The sequence below is a fragment of the Sarcophilus harrisii genome, chromosome 4 (genome assembly GCF_902635505.1).
Source record: "Sarcophilus harrisii chromosome 4, mSarHar1.11, whole genome shotgun sequence".
Taxonomy (NCBI): Eukaryota; Metazoa; Chordata; class Mammalia; order Dasyuromorphia; family Dasyuridae; genus Sarcophilus; species Sarcophilus harrisii.
Window position 1 is genome coordinate 401,136,203 of NC_045429.1, and position 13,329 is coordinate 401,149,531.

At 32.5% G+C, this 13,329-nt stretch overlaps 1 protein-coding gene across 16 annotated transcripts in view; it reads left to right on the forward strand.

The window, feature by feature from the left end:
• CDC14A (cell division cycle 14A) overlaps window positions 1-13,329 on the forward strand; it is a 284,358-nt gene that overhangs the window by 149,112 nt on the left and 121,917 nt on the right. For all 16 annotated transcript variants that reach the window (XR_004233993.1, XR_004233992.1, XM_031967153.1 and 13 more), the window contains 2 exons: window positions 2,747-2,977; window positions 9,431-9,569. Coding sequence is in view for 14 of the 16 variants with exons in the window: in XM_031967153.1 (XP_031823013.1) it covers window positions 2,747-2,977; window positions 9,431-9,569 (370 nt within the window). In the remaining 2 variants the exon portion in view is untranslated. The remainder of the gene's footprint in view (window positions 1-2,746; window positions 2,978-9,430; window positions 9,570-13,329) is intronic.

Genomic DNA, 13,329 nt, shown 5'->3' on the forward strand with positions numbered 1-13,329 from the left:
TTTTCCATACTTCTTAGTTTTCCTTCTTTTTTGAATTCTGTTATCTAGGATTCCATGTAGTCCTGTTGAAAGAAATAGGAGAAAATAGAATGATTTCATTATAACATATATTACATATCATACTTCATATCATTTGATATTTAGAGTAGCAATGCTAAAAATGTGGTGCATATATATTCTATGTGCTAGAGAGGTTGTTTATGGAAAAATTAATCTGATTCATCAGGGAAATTTTTAAAAAATTGAATTGACAGTCTCTGAAGTGTTCTATGTAACATTAAATTTATAACTGTATGTGGGCTTAGCTGTCAGGTAGTTAACTTTCTTGAATTAAGAATTTATAGTTTCTGAATTTTAAATCATATATAACTTCAGAATACTAAAATATATTAAATTCAGAAGGTATGTTGGCTTTGTTTATATGTGCGCGCGCACACACACACACACACACACATACACATATAGTAAAATGCTATCTTCTGGCAAGTAGAGCCTATAAGGAACACAAAGCTAGAAAATGAGATATGAGCTTTCTGTGTTGGAGAGATATTCAATATTTGATTCATTAAATTAGCATATATTTAGCATCTCTTGTCCATATAAGACTTGGGTTAATGTCCATAATATAATGAAATCTGATCTGTTGCATTGCTTTATAATGGAGGCTGATCTCCATATATACTGATATGTTTGTTGAAGATATTTATGAATTTCTTCCTTCCATTATCTAATTGATTTTTTTTCATTGTGTCGTATGTGGGTTTCATTCCACACTCTGTGAACTTACTGTCTGGAAATAATTTGGGTAATGGGGAAAGTAGGCAAAATAAATCTGGTGTTTCCTAAATAGCAGTATATATATTTTCTAAATATTTAGAAATGACTGCGTCTGACACTGAAAGTTGTAAACCATCTCCAAATTGTCTGCTTTGAAGACCCTCTCCACCCAGTTTTTAATTTTAGTCTGTCTTCTTTGGCTTAACTGTCTACTGTGTTGCCAAGTACGTGTGTACTCTGGGAATGAAAGTTAATTAATATTGGCATAGACAAAGTGTAATTAGAAAGATGCATATGCTGCTTCTGTGTGGGAAAGCCAGAAAAAGATGTGATGCATTTCAAAGACAAACAAAAAGATACTTTGTTATATTGGCACGACTACTCCTATCCCTTCCATGTAAATAACTAAAAGTTGGCCAACAATTTGCCCAACTCCAGTGAAGATAGAAAAGGAATGATTAAAATGGTAGATCGTCTGTTATGAGTCTGAAGGAAGTATGAATGTAGTAAAATCTCAAATCTGAAGTTTGCCTGAATATAAATAGAAATTGATAAATTCAAACTACATTGAAAAACAGGTAGGAGATATATAGTACCTAATGTGAAAGGCAGAAAGAGAACACTATATGTTTTATTTATCAATCACTAGATATTTTGATTTTATGTTTAAATCTAGTGATGCTTATTAAAATATAATGTTAGTTGAATAGAAGGACTATTTTTTATAGTTTCTATGAGAAGTTTGCTTACATCATACCTTCCAAATACTTGTAGAATAATTACACAGTTGGGGTTGTAATAAAAGATAAAGTGTTCCATATCTACTTCCATTAGTAAAAAAGATTTGAAAATCATTTTTGTCTTACAGAAAAACACTTAAAATGGGTTGAAATAGCTCACAGAATTCACAACTAGAAAGAATATAGTTTTTAAAAAAATATGTGATGTAATGCATTTGTTTTAGGACCTAAAGATTCTTAGGACTTTCAGATCTTAGAGTAAAACTTCAAACTTTGTTTGGATATTTTTTTCCCACATTGAATTCTTTTAATAAACTAACTTAATTGCTCTCCATTGCCTAGAGGAAAAAATAGTTATTCCTGGCATTCCAAATCTCAATAGTTTTGACTATTCAGTTATTTTTAAAATTTTGTTTATGTGAATAACAAAATATATCTTAAAAAGGAAAAAAAAAGAACTTCTTTAAGCTTTTGAAGTAGTCATTTTTTTCTCAATAGTTTTTATTTTTCAAAATACATGGTAAAGATAGTTTTCAACATTCATCCCTGTAAGACCTTGATTTTTCTTCTTTTCTTTCCTACTATTCTCCTTCCCAAGACAGATTGCAATCTGATATAGGTTAAACATGTACAGTCTTTTGAAATATATTTCTGTATTTGTCATGTTGTGTAAGAAATATCAGACCAAAAGGCAAAAAAGAAACATGAGAAAGAAAAAGCAGAAAAAAAGTGAAAATCCACATTCAGTCTCTGAATATGGATGGGAACCTCTATCCCAAATCTATTGGAACTGAATAGAAGTATATTTAGGTTGACATATGGATCTAATCTTTAAATGCACTGTATTCATTTATTACTCTTAAGGGTAAAAGTAGGTTTGCTTTCCATGCTTTTTTATATTTATATACTTAAAAGAATAAGCCAGAGTTGCAATTTTATTGTTGTAGGAATCTTCTCGTAAAAAAACAAAACAAAACAAAAAACCTTTCCACCCCTGTGATTGGTACACAGTTACCAGTCGTAGAGTTTTCCAATGGTTATAGTCTTAGAGAATTGCTTGTGACTTGTAACTTTATTCAGGTTCATGTAGTAAGTAGGAGTTTGGAGGGCTTAGTGATTTATATAATTTATCATTGAAAATGTTAGTGATTTTTATTTTTATTGTTCTGCAAGCTGATTTGCATAGGACTTTTTTACATTAATGTCTATTTCCCCACTTATTGTTACAGGTTATCCCCTCCACGCTCCTGAAGCCTACTTTCCTTACTTTAAAAAGAATAACGTGACTACAATTATTAGGCTGAATAAAAAGATCTACGAGGCAAAACGATTCACAGATGCTGGTTTTGAGCACTATGACCTCTTCTTCATAGACGGTAGCACACCAAGTGATAACATTGTTCGACGATTTCTAAATATATGTGAAAACACCGAAGGAGCAATTGCCGTACATTGCAAAGGTTGGTGCAAGTCCTTGCTAGTATATCTTTCTAAATTTGGATGTGATTCCCCTCCAAAAAAGGGAACCCCCCTCAAATCTTAAACAACCAAAAAATCCAACCCAAACCCATACCCAAAGACATAGTAGAGCATCATGGGACAAGATAATGAAATGCTGATCTTTTAAAATTTGTTATCACAAACACAAGAATCTCTTTATTCCTTTTTCTGATGTGGGGAGATCCAGGGGCCAGTTGCTTGATCTGAGGTGATGGGTGAAGTTTTCTGTGACTACTTCTGGAGTAGCTGTGGGTGCTTACAATCTGTTTTCTGGCACTGTGATTAAGAAATATGATATGAAAATTATTGGAGATATTAGGTTTAATCTTAGTAGGAATAATGAATTCTCTGCCCCCCAAATGGTAGCATTACCACTTAATTTCCATTGGCCTGGAACTAGTAGCTATCTTTACATAATTATAACTTTAAATCGTGGGAATTGGAATACCTACAACTAATTTATTCACATCAATTATTCACACTAATCGGGATCCCTTTTGTACATTGAAGAAGAAGGTAAAATTGTGAAATAGAAAGGTTTGTTTTTGTGCTCTTATCTTCTTCTCCTTTCAAAATTCTCTTACTCAGCTAGAATAGTGCCCCAGTCCTGAGATACCCGAGTTTAAATGTGGATTCAGCATTTAACACTTAACTAGCTGTGTTACCCCTAATAGCCTCACACACAAAATTGATTAAATTTAATTAATTAAAAAAAAGAATTTCAAAAATCTTTTACTCTATTTTTACCTTATATTTGCCTATTTGAGGTTTAGTGCCTTCATGTTTTTCTCTTGTAATGATCTTGAATTACAAGATCATCCTCTACTTGGTCAGATTCCTGAACTTCTCTTCTATATACCCTCTTTACCATGATAATTGCTTACTGGTTTATAAATCATTGCTGCTTTTCTATTTTTGTCAAGTCTGACTCTTTGTGACCCTTTTGTGATTTTTATTTTTTTGGCAAAGATAGTGGTTTGCCATTTCCTTCTCTAGCTCATTTTACAGATGAGCCGTTTATCCTGTGAAGCAAATAGGGTTAAGTGACTTGTCCAGGGTCACATAGCAATAATTAAAATCTGAGATTCGATTTGAACTCAGGAAAGAGTCTCTCTGACAACAGATGCAACACTCTACTATGCCACCTAGCTGCCCTTCATGATTTAGTTACTCATTTAATATATATGAGGAAATTTCAGGCTCTGATCCCAATGATGTTAGCAATTTTTGATAAAGGACTATTTATCCTGTGAACAAGGTAAACATTGCCTCTCAGAAAATCAGGAAAATTATCAGAAATAGGCAAAACATCAGGTTCTGAAGGATAGCAAATTCATTTCTGACTGCTTTTGCCTTTCCTAGAATAGCATGAGATTAAAAGTTCTTTGAATCCATCCTTCATACCTTTAGTGAGTAGAATAGCTTTCATTTCAGTGGTAACACCTTTATACCCACAGCATTCTTGTTATTTTGTCATGTGCAGGTTTAAAAAATACCACTTAGTGGTGCTGTTCTCATATTTTAGTTTTGGAGAAGGCAGTTTCTTTAGTGTTTTATGGAAATTGGCTAGTAGGTGTTAGGGATTATATAGTTCTTTTTCTGTGTCTGAAGCTACTGTTTCTGATTTATTCAGATGAGCATTTCGTTCTGATAGAAAATTTAAATACCATTTTGTAGGCTCTGGTTTCTATGTTTAATAATTGTGTAGGTGTAGAGACTTTGATGAACACGTGAGCTGCTTGTAGAAGCTTCAGTTTTCCAGAGCCCTGGAAAGATCAAAATGATCAGCACGTGGCCCAGGAGTTTAGATGAGGGCATCTGATGTCAGCCTTTATGTACTTTGAACATGGCCCTTTTCCCCCTAAACCCCCCTTCCCCAGCCCCTTTCTTAGTTGAACATCTCTATTTTTGCAGAATTTAAAATATAAGGGATCTTGCTTAAGAGAATTCATTATTAATTTGCCATTTGCTCCAACAGGTTCCAATTCTGCTTCTAATCAGGTCACAGTGAGTGGGGTTGAGTGGGCTTCTCCTCGATGTGATTCATGTACATCATAAGTTTGCCTTACCATTCTAGTTTGTTACCTTTTTGTATAGTTGAAGATTGCTTAGATTTAGAAAAATTCAAGTTTGATATCTCAGTGGAATTTGTATTAACTAATTGTCTGCATTATATTGATTTGAGAAGGCATATTCCCTTTTCATCAAAATTTTAGAAAATAAAAAAAGAAAATGGTTAAAATGCAGTTTTTTTGCTGACATGAATTTGAATTTCATCTCTCAATAAAGTAATTGTTGGTGCATAAAGTCAGGCTGTTGATGTATGAAGTCAGGTTTTTTCCTTTCTAAGAAAAGGCATTTTATTTGTAAAACGTACTTTGAGTTTACAAATTCTAAGGAGACCAGCCTCAACAGTTTTCATTGAAATTTTCTGCCTCGAATGACATGTGTGGTGCTTTACTTCTTGAATCATCTTATAAAGAAATTCACTTATTAAAGATAACTTATTACAGGAACTTTATGTCCTTTGTGTGTGTAAAGTATTAATTAAAATATTAATTTTGACATTGCATAGTTTTAAAAAATATTTATATTTCTAATAAAAACCTTAAGCAGTAAAATTGGTTAATTGACATTATCTTGAAAAGAAGATCACAGCTTTTCAAGTTTAAGATTTTCCCAGTTATCTGTTATAGTTGTTTCCACATATACATATCTGTAGTATTATTTGATAAGGCTTGTGACTCCCATTTTAATTACAGCTGCATTGCTTTTAATAGAACACTTGTATCTACTATGGGTCTATTAATTATTTTGACACCTGCCCTAATTGAGTAAGCTTAATTTTCTGAAAATGAAGTGGAACTGAGCAATTTAATTGAATATGAGGGAGGATAAAAAGGGAGGCTTATTTTACAGTAAATGAAGGTGCAATAGCTTTTGGAAAAAGAATGAAAATGCCATGTCTTTCCAGGCAACTTTGATGTCAGAAAGCAAACTAGTAGCTCGTTTTTTTTATGGAAATGAAATTCTAAATTCTATTATGATTTCATATCTGCAGTTTTAGCCATTTCAGTCCTTATGGATGATAGTTTGGGTTGAGAATTCTTGGGAAACAATGGGAAAAAAAGCCTGGAAAATTGAATATTGATTATCTATAGTGATTTTATAAAATGAATGAAATGGCAAAGCAATTATTATTGGACCTGTTGTTAATAGAGAGTGTCTTGATTATTTCTTTTATGCCGCTAATTCTACATTCCTGTAGAATTACTTTTGGTTTGGATTATTTTAACAATTAAAATTAAAAAAAAAGAGAAATGGTAAAATTTTCCTTCTTTATTCATTTTATATTTTAAGAACTCCAAGCCATTCAATGCTAAGAACATTCTTTTTATAGATTCAAATTGCAGACTCTATGAAGTTTCTCTCTCATTTTTTTTTTTAATGATGCAACTTTTGTTTCCGAGATGTTTGAGAAACTTCTACACTTTTTCACTTTGAGCTAATGGAACCTGAAGGACATGATAGCTCTCTGGACATGATAGCTCTCTCAGAGATTGTAGAGGCATATTTTGGGTACTTAAAATACATGACTTCCAGGACAGACTACCGAAACTCACTAAACTTTGTTCTGTGTATCGGTGTGAACACAAATAATCTTGTATTTGGATTAGTTGTAAAGGACTCTAGAATTCCACACAGTAAAATAAAAACAACAGTCTTATATTTCTTATATTTATGTTCTTTTATATATATATATATGTATATGTGTGTGTGTGTGTGTGTGTGTGTGTGTGTGTGTATATGTTCTTATATTTAGGGGAAGAGAGATTGTTGTAAAGAAATAGGTAATTTAGAATTTGTCTAATAGAATATTAGACTGTTGTTTAATTTCTAAAGAAGTACTTTTTTCAAGTACATTGTTGTAACTTAAAACTGAAGTTGTTTAAATGAAAACCAAAGATATTTTGGGTAGGATACAAGAAAAATATTAAAATATCCCAATTTCAAGGGACAAGTAGAAAGTAATATAATTATAATAAAAAATAAAGGACACTTTGTATTACATGCAGCTTTTATGGAACAGGGAAATGGAAATCTAGGCTTCTGAACATAGTAATAACAAGATTTAAAAAGATCAAAAACAAAGGATAGATTAAGGAAAACAATTTTTCTTAACTTTTTATTCATGAAAAATTAATAACAGATGACACCAATAAGAGGTTTAAATAGCTCATCAAAACTATTCCATTCAAATTGATTCTCCTTAACCATACTATTTCTGTCAGTTATACTCTCATCCTTCCATTTACTCCAACTAGAAGATTTCACATTTCTGATGCTCAAGCTATCACCAAAGCTGTATTTTCTTTTAAATGCTTCTCTGATTCACTTCTTCTCCATTGTCAATGCTGCTTCTACAGCTATCCAGAACCTTCATCCTTCTTACTGCAAAGAGCCTCTGCTTTCATTTTTTTAATCTTCTGATTTAACCTATGTGCTGGTACCAGTCTGTTTCTTTTAAGACTATTTTGATCATATTGTTTCTCTCCTCAAAAAACTGACTTCTATTTTCTGTTTGCATCAAATACAAAATCTGCTGTCTGGTTTTTAATACTTTCCATAGTCCAATCCCAATCCTTTTTAATATACATCTTATTTACATACATCACACTTCCTATTTTGGTTCACAGTTTTATTATTTTTTTCCTAAATTTCCTTCCACACGTCTTGTGGTATCTACTGTGTCAAATGGCAAAGTGAAGATTTGGAGAATAGGAAAAAAGAGCTTGAAATCTGAGGCTGAACTAGATGGCTTTTGAAGTTCTTTCCAGCTCTAGGATTCTGTGAAGATTTAGGAGGGGGCAAAGATAGTTTAAATAAATTAGGTGTAATTTATGCCAAGCACTGTGCCAAGCTCTGGGGATGCACAACGAGGCAGAAGACAGTACCTGCCCTCAAGGAGCTTACAATCTAATAGGGAAGAAAGCATACAAATATATGTACAGAAAGTCATATACAGGGCAAAAAGGACATATTTAACAGAAGGAAGGGAATTAAGACAACTTAGAGTAGGCTTTTAGTAAAAGATTGTCTTTTAGGTCTTTTAGGTGGAACTTAAAGGAAGCCAGGGAGGTCAATAGGCAGAATGGAGGAAGGAGAATGTCTAAGATTTGAGGGGTACCAGAGTTGTAATCACAGTGGGATATTATGTAAGATATATATTGGGGTTGTGGAGTTTTAGCATCTAATCATGGATCTGCCACTAGTTAGTTGAGACATTTAGCAAATTGTTTACTTTCTGTAGTCTTCAGTTTCCTCGTTTTAAAATGAATCAGGAACTGCTATTTTTGAGATTTTTGATTTGAGGAATTTGATCATTCATGGAAAAAGTGGAATAGGGGAAAAGGATGAGAATTTTTGTATTATGTACAATTTAAAAAATAAGCCTAAAATTACACTTATATAAAATTTTGATTTCCACAATGATGAGAATAATGCTAGGAAAAATAACCATCAATTCTCAAACAACTTTGAAAGAATCAGGATAATAATTAGAACTTTATTTTAAAAACACGTTTTTTCAGAGTAATCTCATCATATGTGGCAGAATAACAATCAATCAGTAAACATTTAAGTGCCTACTTTATGCCAAGCACTGTGCTAAGCTCTGGGGGATGTGCGAAAAGGCAAAAGACACAATATGTGCCCTCAAGGAGTTTACAATCTAATGGGGAAAACAACATACAAATATATGTACAGCAAATCATATATAGGGCACATAGGAAATACTTAACAGAAGGAAGGGAAGTAAGAGGACTTAGGGCAGGCTTTTAGTAAAAGGTTGTCTTTTAATTGGAATTTAAAGATTGGGGGGTCAACCAGAGTTACAGGCTTTGTAGAGTAAAAAAAAAAAAAACCAGTAAAAGAGATCATCTGCTTTGATTAGAAAAGGGCTTTTGATTCTGACCTTTCTGATATTAGTAATCACTATGTAAAATAAAAACTTGATCATATAACTTATTTATATGCAGACTTTACTAGTTAGCCTTATAGAGTGCTTATCAATAGATTCTTCTCAACCTAGGTAGTATTAAAAATAATCTCTCATGAAGTCTAGTTCTTGGATTAATATTTTAATAATGGACAGTCCTTCAAATTTTTAAAGAAAAAAGACTAAGATGGTATTTTAAATTTTTATACTTTGTTGTGTCTCTTTGGATATTATGCTTAAAACCTTTTAAACTCCAAAATATCAAAGAATGTATAATAATACTGAAAGTATCTGATTTAAAAATAATATACTAAATAAGAAACTAGTTATGTTTATTTAACAAAATTTAAAATTGTTGGTGCATTAACCATACACAGTTTACCATACCATACTTGCTTTATCTCTGTTTTTATAGCTGGTCTTGGGAGAACAGGAACATTGATAGCCTGTTATGTAATGAAGCACTACAGGTTCACACATGCTGAAATCATTGCATGGATAAGAATCTGCCGGCCAGGTTCTATTATAGGACCCCAACAACACTTCCTAGAAGAGTAAGTAAATCTTCTCCATTATTGTATTAGAAATTTTGTTCCTAATCATCTCTGCTTCTTGTTCCCTGGTCACAGACCATGTCAAGTCTGTGGTTATAGAAAGGCCACATTGTGGGAAGGCTTTCTGTCTAATGAAATTTTGTTGATTTGACAGTTAATGCATTCTAACTTGGTGCCTTTTATGTAATTTGCTCAGGTGAGAGTGAGGAAGAAATCACAGAGCCATCTCTGCCCACCTTTTTTCTGTCATTTCTCTTTGTCTGATCTGGCTACAGTGCAATTTTCTTGTGTCATTTCACTTGGCACTTTTCATTCTTTCCTTCTGTTTGCATGTCTAAAAATAGAGGGGAAAAAGCAGCACTAAGGTCAACCAGTGAACTGAATAATATTGCCAGCATATTTACATGTAACTAAACTATTTTATGCCCGTCAGCAAACTAGTCAAGTCATATTAGTGACAAATAAATAAAAGGGAGATGATTTTTGGTTTTGGTTCTGGCCCTAATTAATGATGGTTTGACCTTGAACAAGAAACTTGGCCCTCTAAACTTGAGATAATTTTTCTTTTTGCTCCTTAGCAATTTTGCCTCTGCTGGTAAATTTTCATTTTGTTTCTAAACTAATTACAAAAGAAATAGCAATTTCTTTTGCTATTTTTTGACCTCTTTTGACCTCACCTCATTTCAGCATGTAGCTTCTAACCTCCATTATTTATAATTCATTGAATCATCACTCTGTTACTTGAACATAGTTTATGTTTTTCTTTTTTTTTATTCTTTTACATATTGATGTCAATTTTTTCTCTTATAATAGTCTCATGGATGGCAGAGACTATTATTTATTCTACATTAACATCAAGCCAAATGCAAAATGGAATAATTATATGATTTTGACTATAATGATGAACTTGAAAATTCTAAGCTTTTCAAAACTGCCAACAACACATTTTAATACTGGAAGAAGGTTGCTGATCATCTAGTCTTAACTTTCTCATATTATAGATGAGAAAGTGAAGTCCAGAGATATTAAATGATATTAGAATTGTATTAAAGTTGGAATTTACTTAGCCTAACAAATAACAAAATTCATTTAGAAAGGCTCAATCTAAGTCAGCAAATATTTTTAAAGCTTTCTTGCTTTTATTTTTACAGGACAATCATTTTCCTTTTAAAAGCACTTAAGTGCTTCCCAACCCAACTCTGAACTTTCCATCATTCCACCCCCCCCATGCCCCCCCCCCCCCTCCACCCTTCTTTTTTTTTTTTTTGCACCAGCAGTTTAGGTTTAAGTGACTTGCCCTGTATCAAACAGCTAGTAAGTGTTAAGTGTCTGAGGCTGAATTTGAATTCAGGTTGTCTTGATTCTGGGGCTGGTGCTCTATCCATTGTTCCATTTAGCTGCCCTTGATTTTTTTTTTTTTTTTTTTGTAACAGAAAACATTTAAGCAAAATTTAAGATACTCTGCTAAAGTGTCCATATATTCCAGTGATGGTATATATTGCATTCCACACTTAAAATCTACATTAATCTCCTAAGAAGAAGAAAGTATTTAAATATGTTTTATTGAATGTGATTTTTGTTATAGCTCATCTGAGTTCAACTGCTTTTCAGTGTTGTCATTTATATTCTTGTAAATATTGAGTATAATGTTCTCTTGCTTCTACTTTTTTTCACTGAATTACTTTATACAAGTCTTTCTGCTGTGGAGCAAAGCACCTAGGTTATACTAGAGGACAGAATGCTCTGGTTGGTATTGGGAAGACTTGAGTTTAATTCTCACCTCAGATACTTCCCAGCTATTTGAACCTGGTTTTTCATCTCTGAAATGAGGGTGTTGGACTTGATGGTGTTCTAGCCTTGAATCAAATTCTCTGCTCCACTGATCCTATGTTTCATGGGCAACCTTTTGTTTCTACTTTTTTGTTTCCATTCAATCTTTCTCTGTCTATGTAACCACCCAACATCTCCTCCTTGTCATTGATCTTGGATCAATGACTATGAAAAGTGTAGTGACTTTTTCTCCTATACTTCAATGTTTATTTATTTAGGATTGGTTTGTTGGATTGATATATACAAAAACTATTTATACAAAAACTATTTATAGCAGCTCTTTTCTGGGGGCAAAGAATTGGGAATTGAAGGGACATCCATAAATTGGGGAATGGCTGAATAAATTGTAATATGTAATTATGATCATCTGCTGTACTATAGTAAATGATGAACCGAATGGTCTCAGAAGACTTGGAAAGACTTCCCCATTAGCCTGATGTAGAGTAAAATATACTGTGTACAGAGTAACAACAATATTGTAAGATGATCAGCTATAAATGACATAACTATTTTCAGCAATACAATGATCTAAGACAACTCTGAAGGACTTATGATGAAAAGTACTATCCATACTCAGATAAAGAACTGGTGGACTCTGAATGCAGATAAGCATATTTTTTCACTTTTCTAATCTTCTTGTATGGTTTTTAAATTTGTTTCTTCTTTCACAACTTTCACAGTTAATATGGAAATATTTTACATTATGGCACGTGTTTAAACTATATTAAATTGCCACCTTCTTTGGAAGAGGGTAAGGAAGGGTGGGAGAAAAGTTTTGAACTCAAAATATTGTAAAAACTGAATGCTAAAATTTTTATTGTAATGTATCTGGGGGAAAATAAAATATGATTATCTCAAAAACAAAAAACAATAAAACAAAATAGATAGTTGGACCAGTTCATAGTTCCCCCATCAAGATATCATTGCAACTGTCTTTCCCTAGTGTTTACAATAATAATTTCAGCAAATATTTTTAGAGCACTGTGCTCCCAGTGCTATACCTTATACTTTGGTGGAAACACAATCAGAGAAGATGAGGGTTGGAAGGAATCTCAGGGATCCTGAGATCAATTCCATATCTGAAAAAGAGACTTCAGCAGCATCCCCACAAATAGTCATCTAAACTTTGCTTAATGATCTGCAGTGAGAAAAGGAGTCTTATCACTGCTATTTGAGGCTGCCTTCTCCATTTTCCTAATAGGAAATTTTTTCTTTCTGTTAAACCTGCATCTAATGTTAAAAAATATATATTTTATTTTGAAGAAACAGAATAAGAGAAAAGAAAAACAATACAAAACAAAAGAGAACATTGTCACATGCCCAGCAGAACATTAGGGAGAATTCAAGATACAAATACCAATTTAAGAGAATACAGTGTGTGTGTGTGTGTGTGTGTGTGTGTAGTGTGGTATGGTAGTATGGTATATAACATAGTTATATACCATAATGAAAGGGTCTATCAGTGCATATATATCTTGGATAGATAGTGCTGATGAGCAATAAATTAGATAAGAGAAAGAGTAGGTGGGACTGCATTTGATAAATTGTATACTTTTGTTAAATGACCTCAAGATTCTCTCTAATACAAAATTCTATTCTTTTTATCACCAACAGTTTTCAAAGACAATGTTATTCTTATAATCTACCAATAATGAAACATCTCAACCCTCAAAGCCTCAAATTCAAGATTACCTAAAGGGCAATAGAAAAAAATACCACTGGCATAAATATACTGCAACATATTATCAATGATACCTTACTTCTCAGCAGGATAAAACATAGCTCACTTCTCCCTCATCTCAAATCCTACCCTTTTAGCAAAATTTACCTCATTTCTAAAGAAAGTAATAATCCTATTAGTTGTTAAGTTTCTGTTCCCTTCTCAAATTGCTTTCTATTTTCTATATATTTATATGTTGTATCATCAAAT